General features: G+C 37.7%; 2 protein-coding genes across 2 annotated transcripts; both read left to right on the top strand.

Annotated features, from left to right (window-relative positions):
- The first annotated feature begins 592 nt into the window (after nt 1-592).
- LOC127662670 (zinc transporter 2-like) lies at nt 593-6164 on the top strand. The gene is made up of 8 exons (XM_052153964.1): nt 593-925; nt 2513-2703; nt 3180-3326; nt 3448-3601; nt 4939-5140; nt 5403-5508; nt 5586-5720; nt 5815-6164. Exons 1-8 carry the CDS (start codon nt 855-857, stop codon nt 5958-5960), a joined length of 1152 nt encoding a protein of 383 aa, XP_052009924.1. The 5' UTR covers nt 593-854; the 3' UTR covers nt 5961-6164.
- Nucleotides 6165-10220: 4056 nt separating this feature from the next.
- Nucleotides 10221-16803, top strand: fuca2 (alpha-L-fucosidase 2). The gene is made up of 7 exons (XM_052153704.1): nt 10221-10527; nt 11271-11458; nt 11998-12337; nt 12520-12730; nt 14320-14510; nt 14670-14778; nt 16481-16803. The coding sequence occupies exons 1-7, from the start codon at nt 10343-10345 to the stop codon at nt 16616-16618; spliced, it is 1362 nt and encodes a 453-aa protein (XP_052009664.1). The 5' UTR covers nt 10221-10342; the 3' UTR covers nt 16619-16803.
- The last annotated feature ends 2547 nt before the right edge of the window (nt 16804-19350 follow it).

Genomic DNA, 19350 nt, shown 5'->3' with positions numbered 1-19350 from the left:
CGGTAAAAAACAATAACCGGGCGTTCCCAGAATTCCTGGCGTGACCCACCACATTTCATTAATTGGGAATAGTTGTTTCTTCTTATTTTTAATATCACTTATCTATATTGGGGTGTTCTGTGTTATATTTGATGTAGTTTAGTTCATGTTTTTTGCATTATTCTAATTTCACGTGTTGATGTTGTTTAGTGTCTTTAGTGTTTAACTATCTCTACATGTTTATTGGTCATTGCTCTTGAAAAGTCAACTACTGATGAACTTTAAGTCATTATGAGCCTTTCTGTAAATACTAGGTGAGTAACAATAAATTATAAAGTGAAAAGCAGATTTTTACAATTTCAGAAGGTTAAAGTATTAAGTTGATATACTTAAGTAATATAAACGGTAATGCACAGTAAAATATACAGGCATTAAAATTACATCCTGTAAAGCCTGAAGCTTGGTTACCGTATTTTTTACAGTGAATTTCTGGCAACCACAGCTACCAGTTTTTTACCGTAAATTAATCAGGATATTTTTTACAGTGAAACTTTGGTAGTGTATGTTGCAAAAAGGTTTGAAAGTGTTAAAAGTTGGTTGAAGTCTGTTTTCCAAATCCTTACTATTGCCTTTATCAGTCGTTCTGAAATGTGACCTTGCACTATACTTGGTTACACTGCACAACAGATTGTTCACGTCATACCAACAGGATGTGAAGCAGCATATGGCATTAGATTGAGTGCAGACAGCATGTTCCACTCCAGTAAATGGAAACAGAATTTTTGATGCTTTAAAAACATCTTATAAATTGAATTGGTTGAGTGGAGCACTGTTTATTTCTAATATTTCCAAAGAATATTTTGTTAGTAACTTCAATGATGAATTTGGATAAAGTTCACCTCACCAGGCCTCACAATGCCCTAACCGACTCTCTTGAACATTTGGGGTAAGTTTCTCAAATGCACAATCAATCTTTCTTTTTTGCCATACACTTTAAACTGCTGATTCAGTTCATTGTATTTAGTGCCTTTTTATTTGCATAGGCTTTTTATGAATTTTGCTGACTTATATGACTACTGATTTCATTTACTCACCCTCATGCCATAGCAGATTTTATTTCTTCTGCAAAACACAAACAAATATTTTCAGAAGAATATCTCAGCTCTGTAGGTCCATACAATGCATGTGAATGGTTGTCAGCACTTTTAAACTCCAAAAAGCTCATAAAGGCAGCATAAAATTAATCCAGTGGTTTAATCCAAGTCTTCAGAATTGATATGATAGGTGTGGGTGAGAAACGGATAAATATTTAAGTCCCTTTTTTATTGTAAATCTCCACTTTCACTTTTATATTTTGGTTTTGGCTATTCGCATTCTTTTGTATATCGCCACCTACTGGGCAGGGAGAATTTACAGTAAAAAAGGACTTAAATATTGATCTGTTTCTCACCCACACCAATCATATCACTTCTAAAGACATTAATTAAACCACTGGAGTCTTATGGATTACTTTGTGCTTTTTGGAGCTTCAAAGTTTTGGTCACCCTTCCCTTGCAATGTACAGACATAGAGGCCTTGTCACAATGTTGTTATAATAATTAGAGATGCTTAATTTCACACCAGTACTGCATTCTTCACAATGCAAGATGGTCTCTTTTTGAGCAACAGGACTGCAACACAATAAACAAAGCAAGGTCTAGTTTTCGTTTGAAAACGCATCTTTTCTCTCAGTTTTGGCCTTCCGTCCACACTGAGACGGCGTTTTTGTTCGTGAAAACAAAGCTTTTTGAAAACGCTCTCCAAAGTGGATAAATTTAAAAACGCCGTTTTCACGTTTTTAGTCACGTGATCTATCCAACCAAAACAATCAAGATGGCGGTCTGTGTTGTAGCGGCGCTATTGTGCATGATACTCACTTTGATAGCGTTGTTAAAAAAAATAAATGTCACTTTGTACAACCTTCACATTACATTCCTTCAAGTGCCGAAGGGAAGTTTACTCGGGATTGGTGTCCGGCGACGGAACATGAGGACAATTTCCTTTGAGTACATTCAGCGGGGATCTTCCGCATGCGCAGTGACACAATTTAAGCATTTTCATACGTTTCGCTTTTGTGGACGGAGAGCGTTTTGAAACGAAAACGCCGTTTTCAAATGATCCGGATTAAATGTAGACGTAGCCATAGAAGAGGCAAATAGATGTCAACACTTGACACAAACAATCAAAAAACATCAAGTAAAAGATAAGATCTAAACATCATCCCACAACTATTAACAAACAGTGATGACAAACACAACAACAACAACAACAGCAGCACAAATAAAGCCTGCAAATAATAGTAATATAAATATACAACTTTAATCTCATTATTAGCTGCGTAATCTTTGTTCAGATTACTTTGTTTAGCGAGTTGAGGTGACAAACATTAACAGTATGTTGGCTGGAAAATGTAGTTGTCAACTCAAAATAGCCACATGATAAAACTATATATATATAAATTATATATATGACTATTCTTTTTTTTCTCTTTTAGTCTATTGGATCATTTAGATGATGATTACCTCAGCACACAGTTTGAGAGTGAACGTGACACGCAAGCATCAGCTCTTCAGTGTCACAATCTTAAAGACACCAGCTTCAAGAGTCAAGACAAAACACAGGCCTGCAGGAAATTACTCATTACATCTCTTCTGTGCTTTATCTTTATGATCGGAGAAGTCATTGGTGAGAATTAATAAAACAATTTGTTGAAGGTTTGGCTTTAATCAAGCACAACTCTAAGCCAGTTGTCTCATGAAACCAAATGAATGCTGATAACAAATAGCTATAGTTCACAAATTACGCTGACACCCCCCATTTTAGATTAAAATGCATGCAAATGTCCAAGGGAATGTGTTGACTTTGTTCATAATTGTTCATTTTAATAGTTCTGCAATGTGGCAAATTGGTTTTTGAAAACACAAATAGTCCATGATTTTCTTTTATCTGGTCTTAAAAGCTACATGTAGGCTAAAACTGTTAAAGAATTAAGAAAACATTGTAAAATAGTTGAATATGGTGTATATAATGTCGAATTTAAATACAAATCCATTTACGTGCATTTGAGACTTTTCAGGCAACGTTATTGCTCGTGTGAATTGATCTGTACATGTGTTGCTGGAGTGTTTGTATGTTGTGTTGATAGTCCGTCGCTCTTGTAGGTGGTTATGTCGCTCACAGTCTTGCTATAATGACCGATGCTGCTCATCTCCTCACTGACTTCAGCAGCATTCTGATCAGTCTCTTCTCTGTGTGGATCTCCTCCAGACCCCCCTCCAAACATCTCACTTTTGGATGGCATCGCTCAGGTATGTTTGTAGATAAATAGTAAGTGTTGCCGTTCATTCGTGTTATCCAGTTCATGCCTGTTTCTTTCCTTTCTAAATCATTCTATACATTACAATACATTATTTCTCTTGTGTTGTCCAGAGGTTTTAGGGGCCCTTGTGTCTGTGCTGTCCATCTGGGTTGTGACGGTGGTTCTTGTTCTCTTTGCTGTCCAGAGGATCTTCAGCGATGATTATGAGGTGCATAGTGATGTCATGCTTATCACAGCTGGATGTGCTATGGTACTGAACATCATGTAAGTGTTGATATTTTATCATCCTTGTTCTTTTATCATCTATTTGCAAGTATACTCCTTAAAGTTGGCAAAATGAACTTTTAGCAAATACAGTATGGGCATTTATCATTTAGAGTTGTCGCCTTCCAGGATAACAAACCAAAAATATTGATGACATCATCTTGCACTCCCGGGTGTACACACATTGTTGTCCAAAACAATCTCTCCAGTATGTGAATGCCCCGGCCTGGGCAAGAAACAATGTGTTGGAATTACTTAAAGGAATATTCCGGGTTCAATACAAGTTAAGTTCAATAAACACCTTATGTGGCAGAATATTGATTTCCCGGGGTCCTGGGTAGCTCAGCGAGTATTGACTCTGACCACCACCCCCTGGAGTCGCAAGTTCGAATCCAGGGCGTGCTGAGTGACTCCAGTCAGGTCTCCTAAGCAACCAAATTGGCCTGGTTGCTAGGGAGGGTAGAGTCACATGGGTTAACCTCCTCATGGTCACTATAATGTGGTTTTCGCTCTTGTTGGGGCATGTGGAGAAAAATTCCCCAATGAATTTCTCATAAAGTTGCACATCATCTACATTTGGCAGATGATTTTATCCAAAGCGACTTACAGTGCACTTATTACAGGGACAATATCCCCGGAGCAACCTGGAGTTAAGTGCCTTGCTCAAGGGCTCAACAGTGGCATCTTGGTGGTGCTGGGGCTTGAACCCCGACCTTCTGATCAGTAACCCTGAGCCTCAACCACTATGCATATTAACTTGTGCACTAATGGAACACTAATCACCCTAATGGTGACTTTATGTGAAACAGCTATTTACAGTAAAACAACATCAATAATACTAAAAATAACTAATTAAATAATTAGTATAGTAATTAAATGCCCACATATGCAGCTTTTGTCCAAGGTCTTATGGGTATATTCCCCACAACCTCAGTTCTGTATTAGATTGGTAGTAAATCTGGACGCAAACATTTACATTTATGCATTTGGCAGACACTTTTATCCAAAGCGACTTACTTATTACAGGGACAATCCCCCCGGAGCAACCTGGAGTTAAGTGCCTTGCTCAAGGACACAATGGTGGTGGCTGTGGGGCTTGAGCCAGTGTCCTTCTGATTACCAGTTATGGTGCTTAGACCACTACACCACCACCACTCCATATAGCAAAATAATAGCATGAACACTGACTATCTGTTTGTCCACCCAATGGCAGACGGGGGAGTGTGCCACCATTAGTGGTAGAAAAATGACATAGATGCAGCTTTAATTTGAAACCCATGCAGGGGCAATATATTGTCTTGTACAGCATTCCCATTTTAATTTTTTATATATATCAGATTGGCTTTGATTCTTCATCAGTCTCCGGGGCACCACTGTCACAGCCACGCCCCCTCTTCTCGGGACAGTGGCACTGGTCACTCTCACAGCCTCACAGAAGGGCACAGAAACACCAGTGTGAGGGCCGCTTTTATTCACGTAGTGGGAGATCTACTGCAAAGTTTTGGTGTGCTGGTTGCTGCAATCATCATTTACTTTTGGGTTGGTATCGTTACCTTTGGAACCTTTTTTTAGACATACTGAAAAGTTGATTTTCTCTTCTTCACAAACCTCTTTTGTGAAATGTTTTGCCTGAAAAGTGGACTAATCTTTCTTTAAAATAAATACCATCATATATTGTCAAATAAAATTAACTTAAGTGTGTCTTAAGAGTCCAGACACCTTTTGGGGCCACTGTATATGCAATAAATACCAAAAACCCAATAAAAATGCATGAATTTATGATGCCTTTCTGCCCAAACAGCCTGAATGGAAAATAGCAGACCCTATGTGCACTTTTCTGTTTTCAATACTTGTGCTTGGAACGACATTCACCATCTTGAAAGATATCATCAAAATACTCATGGAAGGCAAGTGATTTGTGTATAATCACAAATATAGAAATGGTTGTCACGTGAGTATGCTGTTTGTTAATTTCTATCGGTAGGAGTCCCTGGTGGTGTTGACTTTGACTCTGTGAAGGACGTTCTGTTATCAGTAGGAGGGGTCAGATCTACACACAGTCTGCACATGTGGTCGCTTACCATGAGTGAAACACAGCTCTCAGTGCATACTGTCATAGGCAAGATATATGCTGTATTTTAATATTTGCTAACATTCAGGAACATTACTAAAAGTGAAGTAGTTTTAACTCAAATGACCGGATTATTTTTCAGATGAGCAGACCAACCCACAGACTGCTCTGATGGATATGACCAAACTACTACAGACTGAATATGGATTCAAAAATATCACCATTCAAATAGAGACTTACACTGATGGCATGGCCAATTGTTTACAGTGCCAGGACCCAATGGACTGATTTTAGATTTCTATTATGGTTAACTCACACAGACTGCTTCTTTTCCATTTAATGAAAGCATACTGTAGTGACCAGATGCTGTCAAGCTTAATAAATAAACCATAAAAAATAGGCTATACAACTTGTGTGATATATTCCAAGTCCTCTGAAGCCATACAATAGCTTTGTGTGAGGAGCAGACCCAAATAAGAGTTATTCATTGAAAATCTTCTACCGAAACTCTGAAATCTCATTCACATTTCAACATGTTAAAACTTTAAAGGGGTCATGTCATGACTTTTTTTTTATTATTATTTTAATATGTTCATTGATGTTCACTTATGAAATTAGTAAAGTTTTTTTTTTTAAAAAAAAAAACAGTCATATATTTATAAAACATGATAATTTTCCACCCTCTGTTAGAAATGCTCGTTTTGGTGCTGCTTCTCCTTTAAGACTTGACAGTAAACGCCCACTGGCTCTCTGCTCTTGACTGACCTGCTTTCTCTCTACTTGCCATCTCAATGTCAAGTCAAGTTAAGTCAAGTGGTTTTTATTGTCGTTTCAACCATATACAGTTAGTACAGTACACAGCAAAACGAGACAACGTTCCTCCAGGACCATGGTGCTACATAAAAACAACAAAGGACCAACACAGGACCACATGAGACTACACAATGAAATAAAATACCTATATAAAATACCTATATATATATATATATATATATATTTATATATATACACCTATATAAAGTGCATGTGCAAACATGTGCAAAAAGTATGGGACAGTACAACAAATTTCTGACAATGAACAGGACAATAGACACAGTGCAGCGCCGACCAGTACACAGTAGTGCAAAAAGATGACAGTTTCTAAAAACGTAAACATAACATACTATAAGATATTGTTCTATGCACATAGCAGTTATTTAGGTAGCAAACAGTTATAAAGTGACAGTAATTAAAGTGCAACTCAGGACACGTGTGTGTGTGTGTGTCAAACTAGTCTTTGAGTATTGAGGAGTCTGATGGCTTGGGGGAAGAAGCTGTTACACCGCTACTGGGCGGGGTTACTGAAGTATTAAGGTAAAATAGGGGTTGATGTGTTGTTGTAGAGGCGGTCACAAATATTTTCCAGAGTGTGACATCACAATGTTGATGTAGAAGAGAACGAGTCGTTTTGGCAGCTTGGTTTCAACAAATGCTCTTTTTGCAGCGAGGAGGAAATTTTGAGTTCTGTAACAGGTGGCGGAGAGAATAGCCGATATAGCATCTATGCTTCAGAACCTGCAAGACTCTCTACCTTAATTAATAACATTACATTGTCTGACATTCCTGTGTTTAATTTAAAAGAAAAATAGACCTACCAATCACAACGCAACAGAGTAGCACCATGGAAATTTAATATAAATCTTCGAAACTTTACTTAAAGTAATTGTACTTCCAATAGTTGGCTACATACAAAATAAAACAATACAGTAACAGTATAAAGTGTTACCAAAATGTTTTTAATAAATGTGCCTGTGGGGACAAAGTATTTTCTGGACAAAATTGTTGATCTTTTTACAGAGTATTTGTTTAGAAGAACAGACACTGTATTAATCTTACCAGCAGAGAGACCGGAACTCACACTAGCTTACTTTTCAACAACAACAACAAAAAAAAAAGACTCCCCTAATGAAAAACTTGTTTCAACACATGACTCATTAAATAACTAATCTGCTAAGAAATAAGAATAATGCTACAGGCACTTTAGTTGATTAAAACTGAACATTCAGGTTTGAGGCCAGTGATGTAAACAACTACAGTTATGAGGAAAAAAATATTTCACCAGCTTACGAACACAATACTACGTACAGTTAATGGAAAAAACCTTTCCTAATCATTGCAAAACTAATGCCTGATATGCACTATTGCGTTTTTTTCCAAATGTGGGTCGGACTGGTTGCGCGTGTAAGCAATCATGATAGTTATTCATTGTGTCAAATTACATAGCTAGCGTTAGCATCGTTGACAATAACTAAACAATGACGACAGGTATGCTAGCAAGCATCATGGAAATCAAAAAGGACGGGGGAACTTTTTAGCTTACTACAGCTAAATCTTTTTTAACCGCTGGCACAGTATGTTTATCAAGTCTACTTACATCTTTCAGGAGTGACCGGTAAGTAGCGACTAGCGAGATAAGACCAAATGTAGCACGGAATCTCTGAGAATTCTTGACGTGTGTTTGACCAAACGCTCTTCTTCTCCTGTTGATTTATTGGCAGCTGGTACTCTACGATAACTGCCCCGCTCAAAATCAAAAACTTTCTCTGAGTTTTTGACAGGCTAGACACTACTCTTTCGCATTACTGCCACTCAGGTTTAAGACTGAATTGCACCTATAAACGAAAGGTTAGTATAACGGGGTGGCACATGGGGTGGCCAATCAGATTCCAGGGGTAGCCCATGCCACCCCAGGCCACTCCCTGGACACGCCCCTGTGGTTGAGGGGATCGGGGGTTCCTTTTGTGGTCTGGACCAATCATAAGAACCTAGATGTTCTTTAGCGGATCGTTCAAAATAACAATTCACATGTATCTGCAGATGTACACACGAACTGGATGTACGCTACGAATCCTACTACGGCGAATGCTTATCTCATGAATATTAATTAGGTCACAAGACGTTGCTCAGTAACGTTTAAATAAAAATGTCTCATACTCAGTGATTACTATGACCAGAAAAAAAATCTGTCAAAAAATGTATTCTTTTGGAAATAAGATTTTCTTTAAATATGTATATGGAAAAAAATATTGGACTGCCTTTGGTTAAAGAAGATAAATATAATTTTTGGTTTCCCTTTTTCTCCCAATTTGGCATGGCCAATTCCCAATGTGCTTTTTAAGTCCTCGTGGTCGCGTAGTGATTGGCCTCAATCCGGGTGGTGGAGGACGAATCCCAGCTGCCTCCATGTCTGAGACCATCAATCCACGCGCATCTTATCACGTGGCTTGTTGAGTGCGTTACCTCGGAGATATAGCGGGTGTGGAGGCTTCACCCCATCCACCGCGGCATCCACGCCCAACTCACCACGCGCCCCACCGAGAACGAACCACATAATAGTGACCAAGTTAAGGTTACCCCATGTGACTCTACCGTCCCTAGCAACCAGGCCAATTTGGGTGGAGTCACTCACCACGCCCTGGGATTCGAAATAGCAAACTCCAGGGGTGGTAAATAGACATTTTATTATTTTAATTTATACTAAGAATGTTTACATGGTATTGAATATCCATCATATGTAACTGTTTTATCTGTATGTTTTACTAAATGTTTAAAAAATGAATAATATAGTTGGTTTTCATTAATCATTTTATTTAAATGGATAGTTCACCCAAAACTGAAAGTTCTCTCATTATTTACTCACCCTCATGCCATCCCAGATGTGTATGACTTTCTTCTGCAGAACACAAATTATGATTTTTAGAAGATTATTTCAGCTCTGTAGGTCCAGACAATCCAAGCAAATTGCCACAAATGTAATGGTCCAAAAAGCACATAAAGGCATAATAAAAGTAATCCATACGACCCCGGTGTTTTAATCCATATATTCTGAAGCAATGTAATAGGTGTGGTTGAGAAACAGACCAATATTTAAGTCATTTGTTGCTAAAAATTCTTCTCCCTGCCCAGTAGGGGGCGAAATGCATGAAGAATATGCTTCAACATTTTGGCACCCATTCACTTGCATTGTATGGACCTACAGAACTGAAATATTCTTCTAAATATCTTCATTTGTTTTCTGCAGAAGAAAGTCATACACATCTGCAATGGCATGAGGGTGAGTAAATGACAAGAGAATTTTCATGTTTGGGTGAACTATCCCTTTAATTTTTTATATTAAATCTCTTTAATTTTTATATTAAATACCTTTCATTTCTTATATTAAATCCCTTTCATTTTAATATTAAATAAGTGTACAACTGTTAGTATGTAAATAAAAAATATTTTTATATATTTATTTTAAGGTATATCATATAGGCATAATTATATGGTTGCTCCTTCGTGTGTAACCGTTAAAAAATAAAAACGTTTTAACTGTTTCTATATGTTTAACTATATATTAAAAATTATATTAGTTAGTATTTATGAGCCAAACCCTCATAGGACCACCCACTTGCCAACGTTCAACCAATAATCATTAAGACCGACTAGGCATACGTCACGATGCGTAATTAATATTCATGATCTCAAGACTGCGCCGTAGAAAATTTGCGCATGCATTTGTTTCCGTAAACGGTTTCAGAATGAGGAAGCATCATCGGTTCCTGTGTTAATGACCGATCACATGCGTTTTTAGACAACAATATCATGTGATTTGAAGCACCTCTTGGTCAGGAGACAGAAGTAGCAGCACAATGCATCAGTGCAGTGTTGTAGCTCTTTTTTTACTTTTTATTGGCTCCTGCAGTTGTCAATATAAACCAACTTGGGAATCACTTGATTCAAGACCTCTACCCGAATGGTATGACCAAGCCAAATTCGGCATCTTCATTCATTGGGGAGTGTTTTCTGTTCCCAGCTATGGCAGCGAGTGGTTCTGGTAAGTGCAAAAGAGCATCATCAGCAAATTGCACAATGTGGCTGACACTAGTTAAAAATGTTCCAGGGTCTTCTAAGGTGTTTTGACCATTTGCAATTGTAATACCTTGTTTTTGGTAATGCACCATTATACCAATGTACCTTGGTACAGTACTTTTATTTATACATTTTTTTGTAAGAGACGCAAAAGCAGGAAGTTTATGGATGAAACTCATAGAAACATTGTCAGGTCAAATTTCACCCCCCCCCCCCAAATAATGTTTTCCCACATAATTACTATAAACATTACATTTTGAATGAAAATGCAAAAATGAAAGAAATCAAAGCATGTTGTACTACAAAAACTATAACTAAAAACAAGCATCAGTAAATACTTGACAATTTTAAACACATTGTTTGTATTTGTGCATTACTATTATGAGAATGAGTGTTTTTTTATTATTATTATTATTACAGTAATGAGAATTTGGAGTAAATGTACTTAATTGTCATGAGAATGATGCTGCAATGCAAAAAAATAAAATAATATATATATATATATATATATATATATATATATATATATATATATATATATATATATATATATATATATATATATATATATATATATATATATATATATATATATAATATATATATATAGGCTTCATGTTCTTTTTTTGATGCCTTGGAAATGTTGACTGGAGATTGATAACTTAATTGAGGTTAATAATTGTACATAATAGTGTTGTTTTCCAACAGGTGGTACTGGCAGGGCAAGAAATTCCCGTCATATGTTGCGTTCATGGTAGAGAACTATCCACCTGGCTTCACCTACACAGACTTTGCTCCACAGTTCCGGGCCGAGTTCTTCAATCCTGAGGACTGGGTCGATATTTTTGCCTCATCTGGGGCTAAATATATCGTCCTCACAACCAAACACCATGAAGGTTTGTTTGGAATTACTGCACAGAATGCATTCTTAGTTGTTTGTGGATCAGGAAACAGGAAATTGGCTGGTTGACATTTCTGATTGTGCAATGATCTGCTTGCACTGTTAAAAATAAAGGTTCTTTATCCGCATGCATGGTTCCATGAAGAACTAGAAACATCCATGGAACCTTCCCATTGCACAAAAGGTTCTTTGTAGTGGGAAATGTTCTTTAGACTGGAAGGTTTGTAATTGTTCTTCTATGACATCATTGTGAAACACACTTTTTGGAACCTTTATTTAAAAAAAAATTGAAAGCACTGAAATGCCTAATGATGTAATGGTGAATCTCTTGAGAACATGTCCGGGTCACCCCAAAAATCAAACAAAAAGTGTATTATTTGTATGAAGAAAATTGAGCCATTAAGTTATTTTTATTTATTTATATATTATGCATTGTGAAATTGTTTTAATGTCAATTAAGCACATTTCCTCCCAACTTAAAATTACGGACAAGTTGTAAGATATAATGCATGTTGCTCTACTTCAATTCCTCAGGTTTTACCCTATGGGGTTCGAAATACTCGTGGAACTGGAACGCAGTGGACGTTGGACCCAAACGCGATCTGGTGGATGAGCTCTCCACTGCTTTGCGTGCAAACAGTGATTTGCATCTGGGTCTCTACCACTCTCTATTTGAGTGGTTTCACCCTTTGTTCAAAGCAGATGCAGAAAAGAACTTCAACACATCTTCGTTTCCCAAAGCAAAGACCTTACCTGAGCTGTATGAGATAGTCAGCAAGTACAAACCTGACTTGCTGTGGTCTGATGGGGATGGAGATGCTCCTGACTATTACTGGAACAGCACCGGGTTCCTCGCTTGGCTTTATAATGAGAGGTAAGGCCACGTAAACATTCGTGTCAGAGTTAGACAACTCGCTCATGGCACGAAATTGTTGTGCAGGAGGCAACAGAATCGTAATGCATTACAGAACTCAAAACACTTGCATATTAGAATTGTCCAAGTGAAGATGTCTTTGTCGTAACGTAACCAAACTGATGACAAATATGCATTTTCAGTCCTGTTCGTGACACTGTTGTGACCAATGATCGCTGGGGAAAAGACTGCATATGTAATCACGGTGGATATTACACCTGTAATGACCGATACAACCCAGGACATCTACTGAAACACAAGTGGGAAAACTGTATGACTATTGACCAGAAGTCCTGGGGCTACCGGAGAGATGCCAAACTCAGCGATTACCTCACCATTGAGCAACTGGTTAAAGTGAGTTCATATTCCTTTTACATTGATTCACTTAGACATTTGCATGCAAAGTGTTTTACAAATGAGGAATGCTACAAGTCAGTGCATTTTTCAATACCAAAAATGTTTATATTGCTGTTTGGAGGTCATTTTATTGCAAAGTATGCATTGTAAGGACCTATGCATTGGAATAGAGCACCACAGTCTGGTTGCGAAAATAAAGATCCCATTCATTTTCTCCATTGGCGAATTGATTTTTAACAGTAATTTATAAACCATTAAAGACAGACCTACAGTGAGCTCCGAGGTCGTTAAATAAGGGATAATGTACAGTCAGCCAGTTGTCACATCCTCAAGGGGTTTATTTTGCTATAACAACTGACTGTACCATATCCCACTTATTACATGGCTACTTGCTAAATAAATAAATAAATAAATACATGGACGTGATGTTCATTTGAATTGTTATCGTGTGAAGTAATCGGCTGAAATCCACCTCCGATTTGAGTTCTGTTGATGTTTATTTTGTAATTAATAAATGTCTTCCTGCTCATTTTCCAGCTCATTAAAAGGCTACTTGCCAAATAAATAAATTCAAATTGATTTTGAGTTGAAATTATTTCAATAGCTTACTTGTGTAGATCGCACAGTGATCCGAGAAGCAGAAAAGATGCCTCAGATACCCGGATGAGTGGCCTGATACGTGGATGTGCGATTGTTACTGAGAAATATCAGACCACTAGATGGCGCCATTGACCAATCAGAATTGAGTATTCCAAAAAGCTGCGTAATATCCGATGGTATTTGCTTCTGTTGAAGCCATCGGTTCACGTTATTTCAACCTTTTGTGAAAGCTTGTTTAATAGCAGAATTCCTGGTAAAGAACTAAACTGTCCATGTTCCTAAAGAGAAAGATCCTCCAATCAGAGAATCGCAGTAAACAAAGTGCACCAAAAGAGCTCTGCAAAGTGCACCAAAAGAGCTCTGCAGCGACCGTGACACACTGCGAATGACGCAATCAAGTCAGCCTCCCTATACTCTCAAACTACTTATATGTTTGCAAATATCTGAATATTTTGCAATAAACTTAAAATATAGTGTTTCTATACCTATAATGAACAACTTTAAATCAATAGAATTACTGTATATTTTTCCATAGTTTTTAATTCGATTACATCATTCGCAGTGCTTCATGGGATTGTAGTAGATTGAAAGACGTCAAGTACTCAGTCTTGCATCTTTGTCTTTTTGTCTGATTTTCAAATACTTGTGCTTCAAAGTTCGTAATGTTTTGCTTCACCTCGAAGCTGGTTGGTTTGGTTCACAGCTTAGAACTATTTTAATGAAATCTGTATGGAAGAAATGATTGGGAAAATACTTCCGAAACCAAGACGGCTGAAAGAGTGGCCGGGCACTGTTGTGCTCCAGAAAAATGTGAACGGTTTGTTATTCATACGTATTACTGTAACTAAAATTGGTGCATCCACCTAGAAACTACCTAGAACACCCTAGCAACTGCATAGCAACAGAGTAACAATGACTCTGAACACCTTAGGTTTGCATATCTGTATTAGATCTCAAGATTGAGGGGTCATTTGTTTGTCTTGCAGACTCTTGTGGAGACCGTGTCCTGTGGGGGGAATTTACTGATGAATGTTGGTCCCACTCCTGACGGCCGCATTATTCCAATATTCGAGGAGAGACTGCGTCAGATGGGCCAGTGGCTGAAGGTTAACGGAGAAGCGATTTATAACACCAGTGCATGGAGAGTTCAGAATGACACGGCCACTCCTGGAGTCTGGTGAGTTGCATTACGAAATTACCTATTCACAAAATTCAAGCTTGTGCTTTGCCAGAGTCTTGTTACACTTGCCCATTGGTTTGTCTTTCACCAGTTCACCTGCTTATTCACCAGTTTGCTTTTAAATGAAAGGATGCAAATTTTGTTTCGTCTTGACAGGTATACAGCGAGACCGAAGGAGAACGCAATCTATGCCATTTTCCTTTCATGGCCAAGCAGCGGATTTATTGTTCTGAACGATCCGATTGTCTCAGCGTCCAAGACTAAGGTAATTTTATATCGTAGTGGTAAAAAACACAACCAATAAAAGAGTCTTGTGAATATTTGATCCTTCGCTAAGTCTTATAAGTTTTACTGAGCAATCATGCTTTAGCAACTGCTAAGCTTTTTCTATTTTGCTAATGCAAGTCTACGGAAGTCCTGTGTGCTTGTTTAGTGTTAAACTGGATTATCCAGAAATTACGCAACCATGCATCAAAATCTTGTTGTCGGGGCACCAAGATGCCAAGAAAGAAGAATCGTTTTTTTTGCTCCCACCCTTTTCCAAATCGTTACATACAAATTGAGAAGTATATGCTGAGGATTAAACTATGTGCTGGGCTGTAGGCATACACGTTTGTATTTATATATTTTAAATAGGTTTTAGCAGTTGTGCTAGCGAACTCAAAACACATATTGGTATACAAATTAAAATGTATTAGCACACTAAAGAGCATGGTGAATTATTATTTTAATAATGACTATTTTACTAGTATTTTTACCACATATATTTTAAAGATATATTACTAAAAAATATAAATCACAAGATAAATCATAGTGCCACGACACCCTCATCATTTCCTAGACTGGCCATTTGCCCCCACCACCAGAGAATATGGATATCCTTCGTGCTATGTATTTAAAAAATAAAATATTCAAATGTTATTTGTAGCGGTTTAAAAATAGACCACCGGAAAGTTAGTATTCATCGAGCACTAATCTGAATAGCCTATTGGAGGAACACATCCCTCTATGGTATTACTCTGTATCTTAGAAACATCCTGAATTCAGTGTTTTTAAGTCAAAAGCGTCACGAGCTACGAGAAGAGGCAAACACAATAATATCTTTCCTTTTGTTGATTGCATCTGTTTTTCCCGCTCTCTTTTTTGCTCACATATTGTAATGCATGACTATGTGCTGCACTGTACAGCACAAATTAAAATGTATAAGATCAGTTACAACAGATACATTTGCTGCAAGGTAAATTAATGTCAATTAAGAGGGGGTCTGGGTAACTCAGCGAGTATTGATGCTGACTACCACCCCTGGAGTCACGAGTTCGAATCCAGGGTGTGCTGAGTGACTACAGCCAGAGGAGGGTAGAGTAACATGGGGTAACCTCCTCGTGGACGTGATTAGTGGTTCTCGCTCTCAATGGGCCGTGTGGTGAGTTGTGTGTGGATCACAGAGTAGCATGAGCCTCCACATGCAGTGAGTCTCCGGTGTCATGCACAACGAGTCATGTGATAAGATGTGTGGATTGACTGTCTCAGAAGTGGACGCAACTGAGACTTGTCCTCCACCACACCCGGATTGAGGTGAGTAACCGTGCCACCACGAGGACTTACTAAGTAGTGGGAATTTGGCATTCCAAATTGGGAGAAAAGGGGATAAAAATACAAACAAATCATGTCAATTAAGTATGTATTGATTCAGCTTATAATAGAGATGATAGTAACTAAATATTTTACAGCATAGCGAGTATGTCGTATAAACTCTGTCATCGGTTATAATCCCTAAGGAAAAAAATCCTACTGTTCAGTCAGATCATTCCAATGAGACACTCTATAAAACTTAGTGGACAGGCTCATCTAATGGTCAATGTTTTAGAACTGTTTCGTGCAAGCATTTCAAAGAATTCACACCTGAAGGAAAACCATTTACCATTTCGTTTCCTTGTTTCAAACCTTTTGCCCAATTTCCAACCCAGGTGGTGCTGTTGGGTAACAAAGAACTCACATGGGATTCCATGAGTCCGACTGGTCTGAAGGTGCATCTGCCTCAGCTGTCCCCCAGTGAGTTGCCCTGCTCCTGGGCCTGGACCCTACGACTGACTGGTGCTACCTAGCCAAATAACAGCAACACAGCTTCGGGATGAACGGGTTTTTTATGGCACAATTCTTTTTTTTTGTTACAAAAATAATTTTACATGATTGAATTAAAAAATTATGTTCTATGAATGACATGAACGTTTTTTTTTTTTGCTGGAGTGCAGTTTTTAAGTAATATAAAATAAAGCGAAATGTGAATGAACTTTTTTTTGCAGCATTTATTTGATTTTTAACTGTATATCTGATTGAGTCTTTGTGGTGCTTGCAAAGGTAAGCATCACTTTTACTAATGCTCATATTTTAATTTAGAGATTTGCACGGGTGTGCTACAGATTTGAATGATGCCATCAGACTTACGATTTTAAAGAGCAAAAAGTAACATTGAAGAAGGGACTAAAGCCATATCTAGGGACCAGTATACTGTAGAGACTTGGGGTCGGACTCTTGATTTGGGCCAGTAAGTAATAACACCTTAGCAACTGCATTACAACACCCTAGCATTGTGGCGGCAACTTTTGCACAAGCAAGCACCACTTATACTTTCTTCCATAAATTATAATGTAAGTAGCGAGTTTCGAGTGGTCTGGTATTTTAAATGACTATTTCAATGCTTTATTACATCCTTTTATATGTAAATCAGTACCTTTCTGTCATTAATTATATCTTTTAGAAACTAAAATACACTAGTAATGTTCTTTATTTGTTTTACAAGAGGGCATATGTGCACTATTTTGAAGTCAAGGCAGATGTAGATTTTCATAACCTAACTTGACAATTAAAAATACATATTTTCATAATGTGTTCCTGTAGCTCAAGGGGCAAGACATGGAGCTATTTTTCCTATTCCTATGAAATACACCCAACGAATAAAATGTATACCTTGAACACACTTTTGAATAAAAGTATCTAATGAATGTACATGTATTACATTGTGTCAAATGAAATGTATAGTAAACTCAGATGAACAAGTAGGCTTATAATAATATTCCATGTTCAAAACATGTTCAGCTCGATCATCAGCATTTGCAGCATTATGATGATTACCACAGAAACCTTTCAACTCCCTTGTTAATTAAAAAAAGCGGTTACAGTGAAAAATGCACTTATAATGGGAGTGAATGGGGCTGGTCTTTAAAAACGAAAGTACTGTTGCATAAGTATAGCCACTAGACATAAACAATATATGTGTAAACATGATTTTAGTGTGATAAAACCACTTACTAACATTCTCTGGGAAAAGTTACAGCCAATACTGGGATCACATGGTTTTGTTGTCATTATAATGAAGTTGTAATATTGGATATAACTTTGCACAGAGAAGGTTAGTAGAGTAAACGGGTTTCTAACACTAAAATCATGTTAACATGTCTTGTATAATGTTTGCATCTTGTGGCAATACTTTATGAATTTTTATAAACGGGCCCCATTCATTTACATTGTAAGTGCCTCACTGCTTTTTGTTAATAAATGAGGCGAGTTGAAATGAGCTTTTTGGTTATCAACATTATGCCTCAAATGCTATTACATTTATGCATTTGGCAACCTGGAGTTAAGTGCCTTGCTCAAGGACACAATGGTGGTGGCTGTGGGGGTCGAACCAGCAACCTTCTGATTACCAGTTATGTGCTTAGACCACTACACCACCACCACTCCTATTAGTAACTATTAACTGCTCTTGAGCTTTCATTGGCATTCCTTCAATTAACTTAATGACCTTTCAATTCAAATGCATGTATATGTGTAGGCTACAATGCAAAGGAACTGAAATGCATTCAGAGACATGTTTATTTGAATAGAACACTGTGTGTCTGTTTCACATATGGACGATTTTGGAATCTGAGAGCATCACATGCTGCGTTGAGACACACGTGCATACTGCTCCCATATCAAAAACTCCCTGTCAGAGTTATTCAGGGCAGCTGTGCTAAGAATAGTCCTGCACTGTTTATGAACATCGCAGCCTTTTAACTCACTCTGCATGGGGAAACTTCTGAATTGGTGACTGAATTTATTTGTTGCATTTCAATCATGACTTTCCAAAGCAAAGTGTCTCTCTCGATGGCATGTTTGTGCTGGTGGCCGGGTGTTGATGTCCTGGCTGGGGTGATCTGGTGTTTGTGCTTGTGTTTGGACTGAGCGGGGTAAGCACTGCCGACTGGGACACAAAACAGGAAGGACCTTTGGGGTTTCAGGCCAATCTTCTGTTAGGCGTAGTATGACAGAATGAGGGGGTCTGAACGAGGATTTCGTCATACTTTTGACGTGCACTTGGGAAAATGAAAGCACTGTTTAATAAGACTTTATGGAAAAGTCCTTGTAGTTGCATTGCACGATCTTATACTGTGTCACAACAGTAGTAATGTTGTTTTCAATTATTTTATTCTTGTTGGAAAGTATTTAGAGGCTGTTAAGAAAACTATATAGAGAATCAAAGTATAGGCTATTATTTAAATAGAAGTCAACAAGAAATCAAAATTCACCCCATTTACCTTTTGGAATGCACACTTCATGTCTTATTGCGCAAGCTTCATCAGTGCACGTTCAGTAGAAAATATATTTTATATTTGATCAAAATGCAATAAATTGCTCCACCTCTGAAAGGACTTTCCTTTTTTCCTGATGTCACCAAGCGCTCTTGTTTTTCAAACCCTCTTGTTGCAGGACTCTACTATGGCGCATCCCTCTTTCCCGGGTTTCGGCACCAGTGTAACATAGTTCAATGGAAAGGAGGCGGCGAGAACCAGCTTTA

Source organism: Xyrauchen texanus, chromosome 22, assembly GCF_025860055.1.
Source record: "Xyrauchen texanus isolate HMW12.3.18 chromosome 22, RBS_HiC_50CHRs, whole genome shotgun sequence".
In the NCBI taxonomy this organism is placed as follows: Eukaryota; Metazoa; Chordata; class Actinopteri; order Cypriniformes; family Catostomidae; genus Xyrauchen; species Xyrauchen texanus.
The sequence above is the reverse complement of the archived record's forward strand: the minus strand, read 5'-3'. Positions and strand labels throughout refer to the sequence as shown.